The 22,887-nt window shown below is 35.7% G+C and overlaps 1 protein-coding gene across 1 annotated transcript in view; it reads right to left on the reverse strand.

Moving 5' to 3' along the window:
• PTPRQ (protein tyrosine phosphatase receptor type Q) overlaps window positions 1–22,887 on the reverse strand; it is a gene marked incomplete at its 5' end in the record, with an annotated part of 196,504 nt that overhangs the window by 127,287 nt on the left and 46,330 nt on the right. Inside the window, 6 exon segments of the mRNA XM_079936915.1 lie at window positions 268–419; window positions 795–1,070; window positions 1,339–1,629; window positions 3,110–3,278; window positions 7,181–7,326; window positions 8,020–8,180. Coding sequence (XP_079793041.1) covers window positions 268–419; window positions 795–1,070; window positions 1,339–1,629; window positions 3,110–3,278; window positions 7,181–7,326; window positions 8,020–8,180 — 1,195 coding nt within the window.

Here is a 22,887-nt window from a genome sequence, read left to right on the forward strand (position 1 = left end):
ACAAAATGGTGCAATTACTTCCTAACTTATAGCTATCTAGAAGTTACAAATTCTAAGTAAAACGCTATATGAAGTACTCCACTTCCATATTTGACAAACGTTTGCTGTGTTTTCTGCAAGCATCCTTAAGGTGTAGGAAACCAAAAAGATTTTTTAAAAAGATGGTCCTTGTGTTAATTAAAGCAGTCCATTTTCCCCCTGCAGGTCAATACTTTAATTGACTTTCTAAATTTTTGAAATAAATATATAGTGTTATCATCAACCTACCTTATAAAATATAGTATCAGTTTCATGCTCATGAATTTTTAAACTATATACTTTAACAATACCGCCTGGAACAGGACTCGGGCTCCATTTCAGCCATACAAGGTCTGAAGTGTAGTTGACTAAAGTCAAATTTTGAGGAGGTGCTAAAGGCACTGCAGGAAAACACATTATAAAACTTATATTCATAACATTTTTTAGCAGAAAAATATCATTGTGACTCTAGCTTCTTGAAGACACTAGTTAAGAAAGACTTATAAACTGATCATATTTTAATTTCAGAAATAAAGAGCATAAGTAATCATGCTTTTGTACTTGGAACTCAGTAGTTCCAAAGTAGCTTTAAACAGAACACCCTGTTCTGAAGATCAAATTAAAAAAAAAAAATGTTCAGCAAAGCAGATGAATAGTTGTCAGGCTGTTACAAATAGACAATCAAATATCCTTTCATTTTCCATGCTGTTCCTTAAAAAGAGAGAGCAAGTGCTGCAACAGTGAAATCATTGGAAGAAATATGGATTCTGGCTTACCTGACTCATCTGTGTAAAAGAAAAGAACACTGGAAGGACCCAGTCCTTTTATAGTTCTTGCAGCAGCAAAAAAACTATATAATGTAAATGGTGAAAGCTCGTCCAGTATTACATAGTTATCAGAAGTAACAAAAGAATAATTCTCACTTGGTCCTTGTAAAATTAAATCATAACTTATTATTGCACCATTTGGTTTTACTGGGGGATCCCATGATAAGAGAACTGAGGTAGAGGAAAGGTTTTTAAAAGTGTTGATTATTGGTGAAGTTTCTGGGACTATAAAAGAAAAAAAGAATATTAAGTGAAACAAAAGTGATTAGCATCAAGAAGAAGAGGCTTTAATAATAATGGGACTTAATTTTTATCAACAGGTAATTATTTTAATTTTAAGAAACTTAGAGCTTACTGTGTTTATTGAAAGGCTAATTACTTAAGAACAAACAGAATCTATGTAGTGATAAGAATAATGTTTTCTATCAGAAAGCAATATAAATAAGAGAACACCAACAATCTGCTTAATAGGCAATAAAAGGGTCCAGCCTACCATCTTCTTCAGTTTTGATGTGTAGTTGGGCAGTATAGGTATCAGAGAATCCCTTTTCTGTTGATGGAGTGATTTTTAATATATAATCAGTATATTTTTCCAGATTATCAAAATACATGCTTCTGTCATATGTAACTAGAGGTGGTCTCACGTGGCGAGGAGTTTGCTGTGAGCTCAGAGAAACATAGTAGAAGACTAGACCGTTTGGTTGAGACGGAGGGCCCCAGCTTACATTTATTGCAGTTGACGAAATGGACTTGTAAGTCAGGTTTCCAACAACTCCTTCAGGTACTATGACAGGTAATGTGCAAAATATAAAAATCATCAGTCACCCTAAATAAAATATAAGTAAATTCACAAACCGGAGGATAATTGTTGAAATGGCAACTACTACATCACCTGCTCTTACATTATTTAAATCCACATGTGGTAACATCATCTACTACAAAATATCTTCTAAATAATTATATTAAAATCATTCAAAATAAACCCTGTCATCTTTAATATGTGTGAGAAATATTGTTTTATGCAATATTTTCTTGGCTTTTCCTTCCTACAAGATGGTGATTATGAGTCTGTATATGAGATTATGAGTATGTGATGGAAATTATGTGTATGAGATTAGGAGTATGCACACATGTATGTGTGCATGTATACTCAAATATTTAAATATTTTGATAATGTATGTTATCTAAACAATATTTTTAGTTTCTTTCTTCTAAAGATTATCCTTATTGTACATATGAAGTCATCCAGGGCCTCTCACTGGGAACAGTGCACAGTAAGTGTTTATTATTCATGGTGCTATAATAATAACTGATAAAACGTTATAGGTTGGTGAAAATCTTGGGAGAGATCTGCATTTAAAGAATTCCTGAAATGATATTGACCACAAATTGCACTAAACATTTTTGCTAAAGACTCCCCAAACTTGTATTTCCACATATCATTATCTACTCTGCTGATCAATGAGTAAACAATTTAAAAGATTGTTCCAACAACAGGGAGAACATTCATTCTTCATACTTAAAGTATCTGTCAAATTTATAATCTTCAAATAATAAACAGAATTCTACTCTCAGCAGAAATTTAGGTCAGTATCATTTCTCAGTAAGAGGACTAATCTTTAAAAAATAAATGGACCATAGAAACAACCACAAGAAGAAATAGACAATGATCCAAGTATCATCGTATTCTTGAAACTGAAACCTAAAAAACAGCAAGAGCTTCAGTCATTATAGTTTTCTGAATACTCAACACAAACAGGATTCTGCAGAAGCCACAAATGAGAAACTTCCAGAGTTAAAAAAAAAAAGATATTTTGGACATATTAGTCACAAACACAATAAGAACAAAGACGCTGCATAAAATCCTTTGTGGGTTCAAAGACTGAAAAGGAAACAAGTTGCTAGAGAGAAAAAAATGTCATTTCTAGAGCAAATGGATATTAAGTATTGGAAAATCCATCCACATACGCAACGGTTTTTTCCATGCCCATAACCGATGGCTGTGACATCTTTCGAAGCAATGAAAGTGACAGAATTTTTATAAATGGATGGTAGCAGTTTTCAGGAATAGAAAAGGCTGTTACTGTTGTAATAGGTTTATAGCTATATTAAATGCACTTTCAAACTTCTATGACTGGTTAAATGTGCCTAAATAAAACACATATTTTATTACCAATACATACAAATAGAAAAAGATTCTGAAATAATTATAAAGTTTTAAGTTAATCCTATTAAACATTAATGAATGCTTTTCATTTACATACTGTCTTGATCTGTGTATACTTGAACTATGTCACTGCTTTTATTCCCATTTCCAACTGAAGTACTTGCTGTTACCCAAAATGTATAGTAGCTGAATATTGCCAGTTTATCTATTATTGCAGATACGGTCATATTGTCAAAGTCATTGGTTACTTCATGGAGTGTAAAATTCTGAAAAATAAACATATTGTTTTAATTGTTCAGAGTATATTTTTAGTATACATGAGCATTTCAAAGTAATTATTATTCATGGATTGGTTGCCTCAGTATTTTAATATGTTAATTTTTGAGGAAAATAAACAAAGAACTTTTTTATTGCAATAATTAAACTGGAAATATGTTTGTACCAGAAGAGGAATAGATGGTAGCAGTTTTATTAACTCAACATACAGAGTAGCAGAAACTCCAAGCTTAGCTGCAGTGAGGAAGGTCTAGTGGTGAACTGGAAATGCTACAATGTGCTGACCAGTGTCAGTTTCCCTTATGAAACATTCAAGTATTTTTCAAAACATTGACTATATATTCTTAAACAAGTTTGGGAGTATTATAAAAATTTTAAGTGTTTTCTTCCTGTTAACAGTGTAGGAATTACGAAAGTGTTCACCTCTTTCTATGAAAAACGGTTATTATCTTTCATAGACCCTCTTTTTTTCTACAATCATGTAGAGAAATGGGAAGGCAGTTGGATACACTCTCATATGTGCTGAGTAAGAGAAATTTTAAAATTCTCTTGCATGACCCTAGTTATATTTGTCCCAAGGCATTTTTTGATAATTAAGGAATTACAATCATCCCTTCCTTGACCAAATTTTAAACACAAAACACACATAGTCAAAATCAATTCTAAAATAAAGGAAAACAGACTTTTTAAAAAGTCATGTAGGTAATTAAATATGAATTAAGTATGAATAATTTTATAATAATGTCTACTTATACTGAGAAATCTGAATCATTCCAATCTGCACAAAGCCCTTAGAGTCCAAAGACCTGCATTCAATTCTGGCAACAGCTCTGGATAAATCATCTGATCACAAAGCTTCTCCAACTGTAAAATGGGAATAATCATTTCCACTTCACAGAGGGCTTTTGAGGATTAGATAATATAAAGCATATAAAACAATACCATCTCTGGCACATGATAAAAAACTGATAATTAGTAAAACGTTCATTAAAATTAGTAACATAGGATAATCAATTTGACTAAACTTTATAGTTATCGTGGTTCTGCAATGTATCAACAAACTAAATTCAGCAAATTTTTGTGGTTCTTTCCCAGTATAGGGAGTGGGGGAGAGTAAGTGTCAGAAAAGATCTATTTTACTTTTGTGGTGACTTATTCAGGAACAGACAAGTTAAAACATATTTAATCTCACACAAAATATGATCTGTGAACTTAGTATCTTCCAACACATCTACTTTACACATGGCATAACTGGCTTACATAAATTCTCTCTTAAAATATTAATAGAGCTTTTTGACTTTTCTTTGCTATAAAATTTATTCCGACTACCTATGACCTACCTTGATGACAATATTAAGTAACAAATTATTTTTAATCACCCAGAAGTTATTCATGCTGAGTGTGAGTAAACATGCACAGACATGTAACAAAGTTAGAATTATACCAATTATCCAGATGATTATTCCATTCACCTATTTATTTTTGGAAAAAATGTCTTGTGGCTCAAACTATCTAATTAAGGTTTATTCTTTGTGTATATGAATGCAGTCAGAAGGTATTTAGTAAAAACTTCTCAAATTTGATTAATCAGCCAGTACTCATTTAACACTTTTTAATAAAAGACACTATGTCAGGCAAACTGAGGAGACATAAGTGGGTAAATGTTAAAATGTAGAAGAGTTAATATACCACAATTGGAGGAGGGACAAGATGTACTGCCAAGTAGTAGCAAAGAGATTAAATTCCACAAAGTCAGAAGAAGGAAAGATCACTTCACAACAAACTCAAGTGCTCCAAAATTATAACTAAGTACTGAAAATAATGTTGATCTGTTGTAAGAATTTTACATTCTATGATTAAAACATTTATTGAGCATTATCATACTGTACCAGAGGACTTCAGGGGATGGAAAGACAAGCGTCACACACAAGTCTTTTCTTCGTGTTATTTGCTATGGGATGAGGGAGCTAAGATAAGTAGCAGATACCAGGAATAGAAAGCAGAATATGATGTGCCATGCATGAGATATGCCACAAAGTTCTATGGGAAGAAGAAAGAGAAGGAAGAAAACAGCTCTACATCTATTCTGCTATATAATTTTCATTTTGAGGATTTCTTCTATTCTACCAATCCAAAATAGAAAATTAGGTAGTGAAGATTTTTATGCTATATTTAATGTTAACTTCAGAAATAAATTAAAGCACGGATGAACTTCAAGAAATATAAGAAATGTTTTAACACCATTAGCCTGTGTGCCCTCTTGCAGCTGTCACACCTAAAAGCACTCTTAAGATAATTTAATAAAAGATTACGTTTTCTAAGATAGATGAATTGCAAATGGTATCATATTATATACTCAGGTTTGAATAAGAAGATTCATAAAATCATGTTGAAATCATAGTTAAACATTTACACTCGATTACCTAGATGTGGACAAAGAGAACCAAAATTGAATCAGAGACAAGCCATAAAGTAAACTGTACAGAGGCAAAACCTTTGCTAAGATTCAGAACTACTGAATTTTGAATACTGAATATTGGTTAAATGCATGAAAAAAATCTGCAATTTGAATGGCCTCTATGACATGATGACACATTATTAAATTTGTAAACACATTGTGGTAAAAAAAAAATAAATTGCACACTGATCCCCATTCTTCCCCAAATACAGAACAAAAAGGAAGAGCAAAAATTGCTTGATGTACAGAGTTAAACAAACAAACAGATCCTCTTTTCTTATGCAGTCCCACTCTGAGAGGGCCTTGAGCAAAATATAAAAATAGAACCAAACTCTGGACTGTCTTTTACTCACTGCTGAGTAAGGCCTAAGATAGCTTGCAAAGTTCTGCTCTGACCTTATTCATTAGCCTAAACTGTACTAAATCAAGTCATACTTTAGTCCCAGAGATTTCTGCTCACAAGAACTCTAGTGGCTACACATGGGTTGTTAATCACAAATGGAATTAGGCAACTTAGAATTAATAAGACTCATCTCTATCCTCCTTCTGCTTAAAAGGATGCAAACACTTAATAATGGTCAGAGTCATAATCAACATGCAGTCAACAGTCCCTATCAGTAAGGTACATATTCTGTAAATTGCAGTATTTCTTCTAAATTAGTGTTTTCCAAGTTATATTCCAACTCTCCCCATTCCTGATTCAATCACAACCAGTCCAGTTTTAATCTTTTCATCTACTAGAGTTCTGTGAAACAGTTTGGAGAAATAAAAGAATTTGGCTGAAAAATTAAAACTATTTCTTTAAACAAAATGCACTTTAGCTATCTTTATAACTGTTATTGTTCATATCTCAGAAAGTGTCCATCTGCAAAGTGTGCGACCCTATAACCTTGCATACCTCAAGTTAAATAAGCACATTTTAATAGTTTCATTACATCTGATACGAAGCAATGATGATGATCATGATGATGATAAGCCCTCCTGCTAACAACTGAAAATCTTTTTAGAATTGAAGAAAAACACACAAACACATCCAAACATGAAAACTATTTATATTATATACAAACAAAAAGAAATTTTTTTTTAGCTGAGAAATAATTGAGGGTAAATGAAACCATTAACTCTCTAGTGAACACTTCTTGGAGAAGAGGCACTCAGGGCCATATTTATATACAGAATTTTTAAAAGGTGGCAGCTTCATTGTTGGTAACACATTTGAAGCTGATAGAGAAACATGTGTGTGTTTGAGTATATGTGTGCATGCTTAGACAGTTTAAAATGTATTTATTTCTCCACCACATTTTTCTATGTCAATGGCAGTTCTACAAAATGTCTACACGAAATTCTAATAAGCAACTTTTTCTACCATGCCAAGTCTTTATCAACAGAGCTGAAGGATGTAAGTAAAGAAGCAGGAGAAAACTCAGGTCTTACCTGCACAAAAGTACCTGAAGTATTCCTGTAATAAACAGAATAATATTGTATAATCCCATTAGGTTTTGAAGGAGGCGTCCAAAAAAGAAGTACTGATGAAGAACTGAGGTTTGCATAATGAACATCTTTGGGAGGATCACTTGGTGCTAGAAAACAAATGATCGAACAAAAAACTGTACTTGTGTCTCTAAAAAATGTGTGAAATGTTCTAAATGTTACCTGCCTTTGATTAGTTATGATAATTGTTTAAAAACTAAGAATAATATCTAATTAGAAATCAGAAATGAAATCCACAAGGCTCATTGGGCCATCCCCGTAACACTCTACCATAGCAATATCTAAGCAGAGACAGACGGATTTCTTACTCATAAAACACTATCCCAGTTCTAAAACATGCCTACTGCCCTAGATTTGAAAACAACATTATGACAAGTTACCGATATAGAATGCATAATACGAAATTCTAATTTAATTTACAATTTTGAAATTGAATAATAGAGGACAAAGGCGGAGCGCCGACTTCATGCGTTTTACTTCGTTTCATTTAAAAACACACTAAATGCTTACTAAATGTTGAGTTCTGTGCTGAGTGCATTTACAAATATAAATTCATTTAATCCTCATAAGGACCCTGTGAGGTAGGTAACATATCGTTTCCATAATACAGATGGGAAATTGAGGCACAGAGAGATTAACATCACATAGGTAGAGAGTGAGCAAAAAGCAATTTTGCATGTAACCATGACAGATATTAGGTTTAATAAGACATATTTATATTTAACACATTTTTTTTCTGAGTATGATATTCTTTTACTTGGCCTATATCCATAAGAACTCACCTCCTTCGGGTGTTCGAAAGTTAATGATATTGCTTCTCGTTTTCCCTTCACCAAATCGGGTGCTAGCTGTTACATAAGCACTATATTCAACATTATAGTCCAAATCTGAGAACTCTAATGATGTTTCAGTTACATTAATGTTCTTTAATGATGATCTGTCCCTAAGAGGAAAATAAAGGATTATCTGCACAACTGACCTTTAAATTAAACGTTACAGATACATTTTGAGTACATTAAAAATAAGCAACATTTATGCACAGATATTAATCCGGATTAATGGGATAAAGATGCTACTTATCCAGAAATGCTGAAAAGAACGAATTTCAGAATAATTCAGTGAGTAAATTCTTTTGTTTTCAAGTATATCCAGTAATTCAATCAAGTGTTAATAGGATGTTCATATTCAGAGTTTGCTTGGACTGATTTTAATGGCTCTCTAGGAATTCTGTGTGTTCAAAGTAATTACAGCATTCTTTTTCATACGAATGTTTTAGTTGTTCAAATATGTGTTCTACTGAAGTGTTGGCAAAATCTAATTTATACCATATATTTATCAAACACATTTTACATATATTGTACAAAAGTAACATTTACTTCAGACCAATTCAAATCAATTTCAAATGATAAATACCTGAAGAGTAATATCTAAAATAACGAGTATGGGTTATCCTTTATTTATGTAATTAGAAACAAGATTTAAAATAATGTATGTACAACATAACAGGAAAGCAAAAAGTAGAGCTCACATCTCTCACTCAATTAAAATCTTAAATGTATCTGAAATATCACTTCAGAAAAGAAAGTAAATATTGACTTAAACTCTCCAAGTAAGCACCAAAATGCCAGGAGAGGGGGGAAATGTCTAAAGAGCATACTGTTGCTAAGTAATACAGAACTACAATTAATTTCAGTCATGTTAATTCAGTTTCCATAGAATTGGGTATAGATTAGAATTTAAAGAATGAATATGTATATAATGGTACTGAAAACTATGCATTTTAAAAAGAAATTTTGATTTTTAAGAGCAATAAAGCGAGAGAGAGGCATGGACATATATACACTACCAAACGTAAGACAGATAGCTAGTGGGAAGCAGCTGCATAGCACAGGGAGATCAGCTCGGTGTTTTGTGACCGCCTGGAGGGGTGGGATAGGGAGGGAGGGAGACGCAAGAGGGAAGAGATATGGGAACATATGTATATGTATAACTGATTCACTTTGTTATAAAGCAGAAACTAAGACACCATTGTAAAGCAATTATACTCCAATAAAGATGTAAAAAAATTAATTATTAAAGAATTTAGATAAGAAAATATGAGTAATATCACAGAAAAGATACAAATCTCATGTAATCTCAGTTTTTTCTTCTTTCGAAGCACAAGGCATCCGAGAGGTAAATGGATATTCCCTCTGAACATAAAATGCACTTTCTTTACCACTGAAATATTTGAATCCTTGAATCATTAAGGGGAATAACAGATTTTAAGTGAATTAAGGATATCCACAGAGAGATACATTTCAGCCATGGTTTTACCATTACAAAAGCATCAATTCACTCCAAATATAAGTATGGTTATCTGAAAAATAGCTGGAAAGCTTACCATGGTGAGAAATATGGATTCAGAGTATGAGATTAGAGACAGGCAGGATTAGCCAGGCTATTCAGTAATTTGAAAGAGTTTCATCAGACATCCTTTTTCAGAAGCCATAGGGAGAGCTGAGTTCTCTCTTTGACTTCGCTGAGACTATAGGAGAGAACCTTTTAAAACTCTTAATGCTGTGGCTATTAGGCTATTAGTCTGAGAAAGATGCCTTGTCATAGAAACTTTACCCAACTACATACTCCTGTCATTGGTCACAGGTCATTAGAACACTACAGTATAGCTAGTCCAATTCAGATCTCTAAAGCTATGAAATTAGCTAAAGCAACCTAATTGCATTATATCTGTTTCAAAACTTTCTTTTCAAGCATATTTTTAATAATATCTGCTGCCTTGTATGACTACTTTCTTACCCTGATCTTCACAGCAAAATAGTGCAGATAAGGATCTGCCTACAATAAGAAAAACCCCAATTATGTTCCATAAGTAACACAGAATCAAGGCAATTACCTGGAAAATGCAGGTCAAACATAAATTTTGTCTTAAATATCTGGATATTTCAGTAAAAAGAAGATAGTCTTTATCAATTATCTGAATAACAAATTCAATAGTCCACCTCAGCATACATAGGTATAGTTTCCACATCTACTCCAGTTTATCTCCAGGGACAAAACAGTGCTAACAAAAATTTTTCAAATACTGTTATGTCTTGTCTGTTTGGCGTTTGTAGTTTAGAGTTGTGGCTGATATTTTAATAACTATGGTAGAAAAATATCTGCGCACAGATAATCTTCAATCGAAGCTTCAACTTCTGGTACAAGTTCAGAATGTATCTTGGGTACATAAGAGATGGTCTGCCATAAAACTGAGAACCCAGAAGTAGGAAAAGGAAAGAGAAGTGACGCTGTTCCCAAGGATCCAACTCCACCCTCCTTGCTCTTATGCTGCTGCCAGATTGGCGGAAACACACAGAAACCTCTGGGCTGAGGCCTGAGCTCTCTGCTCTCTGAAGAGCCATCTCATGGGCAATCCTACAGTTTCTCCCATGCATAAGAAACCCAGCTTTGACGCTGCTGGAATCAGTTGTTACTCCTGGTTTTAGCTGGTTTAGTTTTAAAATGTCTGTTTTGTTCTTATTAGTTTAAAAATATTATAATAGGATTATGATGTGTTCCACTACAGCGTTTTATTTCCATTTATAAAAGTATATGTTCTATATCTTGATTTTTCTCATGTTAATAACAATAATCTACACCATTATTTTCTTTTTAGTTGCCTAATTTGGATATAGCGTATTTCTTCAGCCTTCCCTCTATAAATTAACATTTAGGTTGTTTCTCTTTTTTTTCATATTACTATCAGTGATGCAGTAATCATTCTTACTCAAATATCTTTCCATAACAATACTTTTATTTCTGCAGGTTAAATTCCCAATAGTGTGACTGAGTCAAATGGTTTTATAAAATCTTTATTTTAATGATAATTAATAAATCATTATTATCTGGAGTCACAGCAAGTGTGCAAACTTTCACCACCTGTCTGGATATTAATTTTCTTAATTTCTGCAAATTTAATTGACCAGAAACATTTATTTAATTTGCACACCTCTGATGATGAGTAAAATAGATTATCTTCTTATTGGTCATTTGCAGTCCAATTTTTGGAATAACTTATTCATACATTTTCTTTTATATACTTTATTTTAGTCTTTTAAATGGAATACAGTATATGTCAGGGAGTTAAGGAGGCATTGTTCTTTTATAGTGCTGCTAATTGAGAAAGATAGATACCTTCCCCACTCCTTCTGTATTTAGTGATGATATGTATACAATCAATATTCAACAAAATTCAGCAAAATTCTTTGAGCACCTATTATATGTCAGGAACTATTAAGTGAGTAAGAGACAGGCCTTACCCTCAAAACAGAGAGACAAAGCAGTAAGTAATTATAAAACAATTTATTAATAACAGTGTGATCCCCTTAAGGGCAGTAATTTTTCCCCTAGTGGCTAAAAGCAAAGAAAAAGAGAAAGAATGAGTGAGGAAATTAATTGTGATCCAAGAGTAGAAAAGAAGAATAAAGCACAGCCCCCAGAGATGCAGGAAACTGTTCACTAGAAAGCAAGTTTGTGAGGTTTGAGCGTAGAATAGGGAGTTGAGGAGGGAAGAGGAAGAGAGAAGGCCCACCTGACAGAGCAGGTCTAACTCTTACATACCCAAAGCCATAAACTGTGTGGAAATGGAAGGACCATAAATGTCACACAATACTTAACCTATAAAGTAGATAACTTAGAAAATCAGCCAAACCTCCCACGCAGTGCAGATTTTCAAACTGAGGGAAAAAAAAAACTTGGGGAGTCTTCAGTGCTATCATTTTACTGATTTAACTTATAAACTCATTAGAACATTTTTAAAGCCTTTTTTTTTTTTTTTGCAGTACGCGGGCCTCTCACTGTTGTGGCCTCTTCCATTGCAGAGCACAGGCTCTGGACACGCAGGCTCAGCGGCCATGGCTCACGGGCCCAGCCGCTCTGCGGCATGTGGGATCTTCCCGGACCGGGGCACGAACCCGTGTCCCCTGCATCGGCAGGCGGACCCCCAACCACTGCATCACCAGGGAAGCCCTAAAGCCTTTTTGAATTTGAGAAATCAAAAGAATTTGAATGACTTTGAAATTATTCTGAATAAATATAAGATGGAGTTTTTCTGTTTGTCTATACTCATTGGTAACATCAAGAAAACATATTGGGATGAAATTAATGGAGTCTTTAAGATGAAGTTATTTCCTAGTTAATTTACACTTCTTTTCAAAAGACAGACCACATTTTGACATCTAGGGCATAAAGGAAATTTTAGAGCTTAAGAGCAGTTTCTTTGCTCTGCTTTACCAATTCCTTTGCTCATTTCTTATCACATCAAGACTATGCTAAGCAACAACTGCCTAAGAGGAACCATGAATATCAAAACCATATGGAAAGACTTAAACAAAAGTCCCCATTTCCCTAACTGTGAACATGAATGGTTTCCTAGACAAGGTATGAGACTCTTTGAAGGTCATGGTCTCAATTCTAATCTTCATCATTTGGTATTTTGTTCCATGTGGGCAATCTAGCCTGATGATACACCCATTCCTGTACATTCCTATGAATTTATTTTTAAAAGTTTAATCTGCTATTATCTAAATATTCTACACTAATCCTTTCACTCACTAAATACCACTCTCCAAAATAAAGAATTTCAACATGCATTTACTTGACTATCAAATCATTTTCTCTCTCACATGACCCAGCAACTTCACTAATTTTCCCACTCCAATGACACTGGTCTTCTATGTTGCAATTACTCTAGAATATTTACTCTTCATAGATGGATTGAATCAGTAGGTTAATAATTACATATCAAAGAACCCCAAACTAGCATAAATAGCTGCATATTCTATGATCCTAAAGCTTTACTAGAATCTCAGAGAAAGTCTGAGTCGAAGTAGGGTATTCATTTATTGTTACTCTTATTCCTGCTGTCATCATTTGCTTGCTGGTTGATTTCATTTGATTTGGTTTGACTTTGTTTTGCTTGTTTGCATTTAGCAGAAAAGACACATTTATAAGATTAGAGGAGAATGAGGTTGAAGCTCACTTATACACTTATAAACCATCCTCTTGAAGCCAACGTAGGAATTAGGGTCCACAAGACAGGAGGAGGGACTGTACTTAAGCTGGAGGAGAAAGATTTCATCCCCTGAGGACAGACACAATCCCTCGGGCCAAAATAAAGCATTTGGATTTTATTCCAAGAGTAATGGAAAGTCTTTTGAATGTTTTCTCCTGGGTGTAATCTTTGGGTGAGTGATGAAAATAAAATTTAAAAATCCCATTCAATACTGAGATTCATTCTTCTCTCTCTCTAGATAGACACACATAGGGAGGGAGGGAAGGAGAGAAGGAGAGAAGGAGAGAAGGAGGGAAGGAGGGAAGGAGGGAAGGAGGGAGGGAGGGAGGGAGGGAGGGGGGAGAGGGAGAGAGAGAGAGAGAGAAAGAGAGAGAGAGAGAGAGAGAGAGAGAGCCTTAGTCAAGCCTCAAGTCTCCATGTATCTGGCCTGCCTACCCCTCCAGTTTCATCTCTTTCCACTTTCCTCCTGTGCCACTATACTCAAGACACAGGGCCATCTTGCTGTTGCCCACACCAAGCTTCTTGCTGTTAACCACACTTGATGAAATTATTTGAGTTTCTACAACCAGTTAGTATACCCCTGGACTTTTCAGCTAAATATGTCATTATTTTGCTTAAGCCAATTTAGGTTGGGCGCAATCATTAGAAACTAAAAGAATCTTGACTAACACCTATTTCCATTATTTAATAGTTTATCATATGCCTCGATCCTGAGTATTTCCACCATCATCATCACTCCTTGCTAAACAAGACTGCTTTGTCCATTTACCATTGTAACTGTGAGGACCAGTTATTCAACTGGTTTACACATAAAACAGTATGATCATGCTCTCACAGGGATAAAGTCCATGAAACTATGCAGACCAATATCAAGCCAGTGATTTTTTTTTGGTAGAAATATGCCATATGAGTTGACGCACTAAGCTTAATTTATTATAACTCCATTAGTCTTTAATCACAAATGCTGTTATCAAACTAAGACTTTCCCAATCCTATAAGCATACTGTTGAGTTTTTAGAACAAAGGGCAATTATAACACTTACTCCTAGTGATTTGGGGAAAGCATGATTTGAGAGTAATACAGATCTGGTTATGATCCTAGTTCTGTCATCTTCTAGTTCTGTAACCTTAATCAACACCTTAACCTCATCAAGACTTAATTTCCACAACTATAAAATGGTGATAATATTCTTCACTTCAAGGTTTTGTCATGAAAAGCAAGTGACAGGTAAGAAACCAAACACAGCATTTGTCCCAAAATGTTAACTATTCCACTATCCCTCTTGAGTCCTTTTCTTTAGCTCTCCAAGATGTTTTGTTCCCCAATCACAATCTTTCCTAGCTTTGTACATTTCACAAATGGGATGAGAAGACCCCTGAAATTGAAGGTATAAAAACTCAAGATCCACAAAGGCAAAGTAAATGACTAAAATGATTGAATTTAAAACAGAGTGTGGTGGGAACTGAGGTAAACTGCAAAGCAAATGCTCCACCTAAAGACCACCTCTATTTAATTCCTGATTTATTTTCATGGGGAATACGGCAAAAGAATTCTGATTTTTGTAAGAAACAAAGGAAGTTGAAGTTTCACTAGATATCTACTCACTATACTGACGGAATTCTATTCAGAATTTATTAACAGTTTGCTGGTCCAGCAAAGCGTGGGTGGCCTACCAATAGCCTGCTTGTCGCCTCAGTACCCAAGCTTCATCCGAGTCATTCATGAAAATGATTAGCAAAAAAAGAGCTGAGACAGAGTTCTTAATATCCCACTAGAAACCTCAGGTTAAATGATCAAAAGCACCCTTACACTCAACCCCTCCATCTACCTGTGTTTGTATCTCCCACCATCCTAATCCCGCCCCACTATTTCATGTCTACAATGCTCCTTATCAACTTCTTGACATAGTTCATTCATGCTGCCTCCAAGCCTTCATATACTGTTCCCACTGAGATGTTCTCCTGACTTATCAATCTGCCTTTACCAACTTCATTCCAAACGGGAGGTGAACTCAGGAAATTTGAAATAGCCCCCTCCCCATTCTGATTATTGATCTATATCATATGTTCAAACTATTAGGTAGTTTTAATAGAGGGAAAATCGTTTAGAAAAGTGGAAGAAATAGGACTAAGCGTATCTTTTTAGCATAATGAAAGCCATTTCCAAAGGTAAGCTTTTATGCTACAGGGGGAATCATTTGACCAGTGACATTTAATAAAATGCTGCAGTAAAACTGTTTTGACTTCCTAATATATTGCTCAGCAAGTATTTTTAAGTTATCTCACATGGGCATATTTTATCTCTAATTAGTCTAAATTATTTTAAGGTTCTATATATTTTTTATCTCCCCACAGAGTTTAATAAACATTTGTCAGACTGACTGATTCAAAGTTACTTCTCATAACAACTACTAAGAAGACCAAGAAACATTTAAAGGCCAAGGTTTGTATATAAGCTAGAATTTTCAGCATCACTTTCATTCCACAGTCTTTTAGCTACACCTTATGGGCCACTCACTTAAAAGTTTTATAAATGAGGAAGAAAACTACTGTTAAATTTTACTGACATTATGAATTGCTAAACAAATCAAAGTTGAATTCAACTATAAAATAAATAAATAAGTTGTATAATCAGTCTACTAGAATACCACACCTCAATCCGAAGTGTATTAAAAGAATAAGCTTAGAGGGCTCTAGTAGAAATTCATTTATTTAATGGTGGCCGCCCTAGGAATGAAAGGATTGCTTCTCATTTGAAAGCATATAAACATAATTTACCAGTATTACTGAAGAAAAAGCGCTACTTAGATGACAAAAGTTATTTCACAAAGCAAACTTTAAAAGAAAACATTATTTTAAAATGCAATGGGTCAGGACTTCCCTGGTGGCACAGTGGTTAAGCATCCGCCTGCCAATGCAGGGGACACGGGTTTGAGTCCTGGTCCGGGAAGATCCTACATGCTGCAGAGCAACTAAGCCCATGCACCACAACTACTGAGCCTGAGCTCTGGAGTCCGCAAGCCACAACTACTGAGCCCACACACCACAACTACTGAAGCCTGTGCGCCTAGAGCCCGTGCTCCGCAACAAGAGAAGCCACTGCAGTGAGAAGCCTGCACACCGCAATAAAGAGTAGCCCCACTCACAGCAACTAGAGAAAGCTTGCAAGCAGCAACGAAAACCCAACACAGCCAAAAATAAATAAATAAATAAACTTATATAAAATGCAATGGGTTAAAGAAGATTTCTGAACATGCCATCTACAAATCAAATGTGATTCACATAGCAGTGGTTATACAATGATTGCACAGTAACCCTCATGAGCTATTTTGTAAAGAAATACTCATGACAAAGGGAGGAGTCACCAGTATAACAAATATAACAGGTAACCTGCAATTTGCTGAAAACAGCAAATATCCAAAGATGTTGTTTTTCAAAGAAGTTAGTAGTTATTGAAAGAACTAAAATAATGGAAATTGAGAACTGTGAGAGAAATATGGACCCCTGAAACAGGAACTCTGCCAATAAAGATAGCCACCACTTATACAGTATTTTAAGAGAACAACACAGATAATTTAGTGGCTGTGTCATGACTCAAACCTATGTCTCTCTGACTCAGAATGCATGTCCATTATATAGTGATACATGCCTCCTATTCTCTCCAGTAAAACTGATACAGCAAGAGTTCAAAAAAAGCATTAGTGATTAGTGACAGTGATACGAAAGCACCTAAGATTATGACTATCCCTTTAATTATAGTGGTTCCAACAGGTATCTTAGGGAAGAAGATGCTAGAAATTTAAAAATATCTCTGTATATACTCCATTACCATTTATATATTTCAGTCTATTATAGATAATATTCTTTAAAATGTTAAGGTGTTTTTCCTTCTTTGTTTTTTCTTTGTAAGACCTAATTCTATTCAATTGAAGGTATTCATTGTCTGGAAAAGCATCACTACGCTTATGCCAGAAATGAAAAGCTAGTAAGTCTATATTAAGTTTTTAACTCTTAAAATATATTCTTCATTCATTCATCCATTCAACAAATATCTAGCTTCAATTATGAGCCAGGAAGTTTTCTGTTCCAGATACAGCAATTAACAAACCAGATCTTGAAGCAGATAGGATCTCAATCTCTTTCTGTCTCTCTCTCTCTCCTCTCGCCCTCTCCCTCCCAGTGTGTGTGTGTGTGTGTGTGTGTGTGTGTGTGTGTGTGTGTGTGTGTGTGTGTGTGTGTGTGTGTGTGTGTGTGTGTAAGATAAAGCGAAGTTCTACTGAGGAAAAAGTGTTTTTTACATTCTCTTTCCACATCGAGAGTCAATCCTGCATGATTTTAGACCGTAAAGTTTTATAATAAGTCATGTTATAGAAAGGAAGAAGTATATGCAAAAAGAAAGCTTTCAACAGTCAAGAACAAGAAAAAGTTTTGCTCCACTAAGAAAAGGTGAGAGAAAGAACAGGACAAAGTCTTCAGACAGGAGTGTCCTGGGATCTTAAGTTGAGGGTAGTGTGGTGAAGACAAATAGGTTTGTGAAAGAAATACCAGCGTAGAGCTCCTTCTTCTCAGGATGGAAAGGAAAATGGCAAACCTCTTAGAAAATATATCTTTCATATGGCATTACTTATGTCTAGTAAGTAATTATGTCCAGTAATTACTTATGTCCCCGTAAGATCTAAGGGCTCTTCTAACAGACCATCCAGAGCTAGGGAACAGTGTGGAAGCCACCTTCCCAGTCCTGCACACTACAGATTGGTTCAGAGAAAATGACCAAGAGCATCTAGCTACCTGAGGGTTGAGACAGACATGCTGAGAGAGCCAGGGCACTAGAATAAGCCTGAGGCTGGATCAAGGCTAAAACAGAAAATAAAAACCTTGAAACTAGAAGCTATGATGGGAGATGGGTCCCAGGATGATTCCCAAAAGCCAGGTGAGAAGAGCTACCATATCCCAGACTTGAGATCCCCTCATCCTACTTTCAGTGAGCTTCCCCTGTATCTATAATCCATCTTAGGAAGAGAGACAAAAAAGGGATATCAAAGGAGAGAAAAAGCACTACTGGGGAGTTGAACCCACACAGCATGATCGCTGTGTGACAACTGCATACAGAGTAATGACATTGTTCTCACAAGTGTAGGGCTGGAACCCCAGCCAGAAAAGTCTTGATTCTCATTTTCATTATTTTTTTTCACTTTCAATTTTACTTCTAACTTAGCAAAATGGTGTCAAAAATCTCAGAGTTATCACCCTTTGATTCAAAAATCTAGAAGTCGAGATTGGTTCAAAATGGCAGAGTAAAAGGACATGCTCTCACTCCCTCTTTGGAGAACACCGGAATGCAAAGACAAAGGAGAAGCCTCAATGAGACGGTAGGAGGGGCGCTATCACAGTAAAATCAAATCCCATAACTGCTGGGTGGGTGACTCACAAACTGGAGAACACTTATGCCACAGAAGTCCACCCACTGGAGTGAAGGTTCTGAGCCACACGTCAGGCTTCCCAACCTGGGGACCTGGCAATGGGAGGAGGAATTCCTAGAGAATCAGACTTTGAAGGCTAGCGGGATTTGATTGCAGGACTTCGGCAGGATTGGGGGAAACAGAGGGCACACAAAAAGTAGTGTGAGCATCGGGACCCAGGGGAAGGAGCAGTGACCTTGGAGGGCACACAAAAAGTAGTGTGAGCATCGGGACCCAGGGGAAGGAGCAGTGACCCCAAAGGAGATTGAACCAGACCTACCTGCTAGTGTTGGAGGGTCTCCTGCAGAGGCATGGGTCAACTCTGGCTCAACAAGGGACAAGGACACTGGCAGCAGAAGTTCTGGGAAGTACTCCTTGGCGTGAGCCCTCCCAGAGTCCCCCATTAGCCCCATCAAAGAGCCTGGGTAGGCTCCAGTGTTGGGTCGCCTCAGGTCAAACAACCAACAGGGAGGGAACCCAGTCCCACCCATCAGCAGACAAGCAGATTAAGTTTTACTGAGCTCTGCCCACCAGAGCAACAGTCAGCTCTACCCATCACCAGTCCCTCCCATCAGGAAACTTCCACAAGCCTCTTGGATAGCCTCATCCACCAGAGGGCAGATAGCAGAAGCAAGCAGAACTACAATCCTGCAGCCTGTGTAACAAAAACCACATTCACAGAAAGACAGACAAGATGAAAAGGCAGAGGGCTATGTACCAGATGAAGGAACAAGATAAAACCCCAGAAAAACAACTAAATGAAGTAGAGATAGGCAACCTTCCAGAAAAATAATTCAGCATAATGATAGTGAAGATGATCCAGGACCTCAGAAAAACAATGGAGGCAAAGATCAAGAAGATGCAAGAAATGTTTAACAAAGAACTAGAAGAATTAAAGAACAAACAAACAGAGATGAACAATACAATAACTGAAATGAAAACTACACTAGAAGGAATCAATAGCAGAATAACTGAGGCAGAAGAACGGATAAGTGACCTGGAAGACAGAATGGTGGAATTCACTGCTGTGGAACAGAATAAAGGAAAAAGAATGAAAAGAAATGAAGACAGCCTAAGAGACCTCTGGGACAACATTAAATGCAACAAAGTTCACATTATAGGGGTCCCAGAAGAAGAAGAGAGAGAGAAAGGACCCAAAAAAATAACTGAAGAGAATATAGTTGAAAACTTCCCTACCATGAGAAAGGAAACAGCCACACAAGTCCAGGAAGTACAGAGAGTCCCATATAGGATAAACCCAAGGAGAAACACACCAAGACACGTACTAATCAAATTGGCAAAAATTAAAGACAAAGAAAAATTATTGAAAGCAGCAAGGGAAAAACGAGAAATAACATACAAGGGAACTCCCATAAGGTTAACAGCTGATTTCTCAGCAGAAACTCTACAAGCCAGAAGGGAGTGGCATGATATACTTAAAGTGATGAAATGGAAGAAACTACAACCAAGATTACTCTAACTGGCAAGGATCTCATTCAGATTCGATGGAGAAATCAAAAGCTTTACAGACAAGCAAAAGCTAAGAGAATTCAGCACAACCAAACCAGCTCTACAATAAATGCTAAAGGTATTTCTCTAAGTAGGAAACACAAGAGAAGAAAAGGACTTCAAAAACAAACCCCCCCAAAATTAAGAAAATGGTATTAGGAACGTACATATCAATAATTACCTTAAACGTGAATGGATTAAATGCTCCAACCAAAAGACACAGACTGGCTGAATGGATATAAAAGACCCATATATGTGCTGTCTACAAGAGACACACTTCAGACCTAGGGACACATACAGACTGAAAGTGAGGGGATGGAAAAAGATATTCCATGCAAATGGAAATCAAAAGAAAGCTGGAGTAGCTATACTCATATCAGATAAAATAGACTTTAAAACAAAGAATGTTACAAGAGACAAGGAAGGACACTACATAATGATCAAGGGATCAATCCAAGAAGAAGATATAACAATTCTAAATATTTAAGCACCCAACATAGGAGCACCTCAATATATAAGGCAACTGCTAACAGCTATAAAAGAGGAAATCGACAGTAACACAATACTAGTGGGGGACTTTAACACCTCACTTACACCAATGGACAGACCATCCAGACAGAAAATTAATAAGAAAACACAAGCTTTAAATGACACAATAGACCAGATAGATTTAATTGATATTTATAGGACATTCCATCCAAAAACAGCAGATTACACTTATTTCTCAAGTGCGCATGGAACACTCTCCAGGATAGATCACATCTTGGGTCACAAATCAAGCCTCAGTAAATTTAAAAAAATTGAAATCATATCAAGCATCTTTTCTGACCACAACGATATGAGATTAGAAATGAATTACAGGGAAAAAAACGTAAAAAACACAAACACATGGAGGCTAAACAATATGTTATTAAATAACCAAGAGATCACTGAAGAAATCGAAGAGGAAATCAAAAAATACCTAGAGACAAATGACAATGAAAATACGACGATCCAAAACCTATGGGATGCAGCAAAAGCAGTTCTAAGAGGGAAGTTTATAGCTATAAAAGCCTACCTCAAGAAACAAGAAAAATCTCAAACAATCTAACCTTACACGTAAAGGAACTAAAGAAAGAAGAACAAACAAATCCCAAAGTTAGCAGAACGAAAGAAATCATAAAGATCAGAGCAGAAATAAATGGAACAGAAACAAAGAGAACAATAGCACAGATCACTAAAAGCTGGTTCTTTGAGAAGGTAAACAAAATTGATAAACCATCAGCCAGACTCATCAAGAAAAACAGGGAGAGGACTCAAATCAATAAAATTAGAAATGAAAAAGGAGAAGTTACAACTGACACTGCAGAAATACAAAGCATCCTAAGAGACAACTACAAGCAACTCTATGCCAATAAAATGGACAACCTGGAAGAAATGGACAAATTCTTAGAAACGTATAACCTTCCAAGGCTAAACCAGGAAGAAATAGAAAATATGAACAAACCAATCACAAGTAGTGAAATTGAACTGTGATTAAAAATCTTCCAACAAACAAAAGCCCAGGACCAGATGGCTTCACAGGTAAATACTATCAAACATTTAGAGAAGAGCTAACACCCATCCTTCTCAAACTCTTCCAAAAAATTGCAGAGGAAGGAACACTCCCAAACTCATTCTACGAGGCCACCATCACCCTGATACCAAAACCAGACAAAGATACTACAAAAAAAGAAAATTACAGACCACTATCACTGATGAATATAGATGCAAAAATCCTCAACAAAATACTAGCAAACAGAATCCAACAGCACATTAAAAGGATCATACACCATGATCAAGTGGGATTTATCCCAGAGATGCAAGGATTCTTCAATATACGCAAATCAATCAATGTGACACACCATATTAACAAATTGAAGAATAAAAACCATATGATCATCTCAATAGATGCAGAAAAAACTTTTGACAAAATTCAACACCCATTTATGATAAAAACTCTCCAGAAAGTGGGCATAGAGGGAACCTACTTCAACATAATAAAGGCCATATACGACAAACCCACAGCAAACATCATTCTCAATGGTGAAAAACTGAAAGCATTTCCTCTAAGATCAGGAACAAGACAAAGATGTCCACTCTCACCACTATTATTCAACATAGTTTTGGAAGTCCTAGCCACAGCAATCAGAGAAGAAAAAGAAATAATACAAATTGGAGAAGAAGTAAAACTGTCACTGTTTGCAGATGACATGATACTATACAAACAGAATCCTAAAGATGCCACCAGAAAACTACTAGAGTTAATCAATGAATTTGGTAAAGTTGCAGGATACAAAATTAATGCACGGAAATCTCTTGCATTCCTATACGCTAATGATGAAAAATCTGAAAGAGAAATTAAGGAAACACTCCCATTTACCACTGCAACAAAAAGAATAAAATACCTATGAATAAACCTACCTAGGGAGACAAAAGACCTGTATGCAGAAAACTATAAGACACTGATGAAAGAAATTAACGATGATGCCATACCATGTTCTTGGATTGGAAGAACCAATATTGTGAAAATGACTATATGACCCAAAGCAATCTACAGATTCAATGCAATCCCTATCAAATTACCAATAGCATGTTTTACAGAACTAGAA

Source organism: Stenella coeruleoalba, assembly GCF_951394435.1.
Source record: "Stenella coeruleoalba genome assembly, chromosome: 11".
In the NCBI taxonomy this organism is placed as follows: domain Eukaryota; kingdom Metazoa; phylum Chordata; class Mammalia; order Artiodactyla; family Delphinidae; genus Stenella; species Stenella coeruleoalba.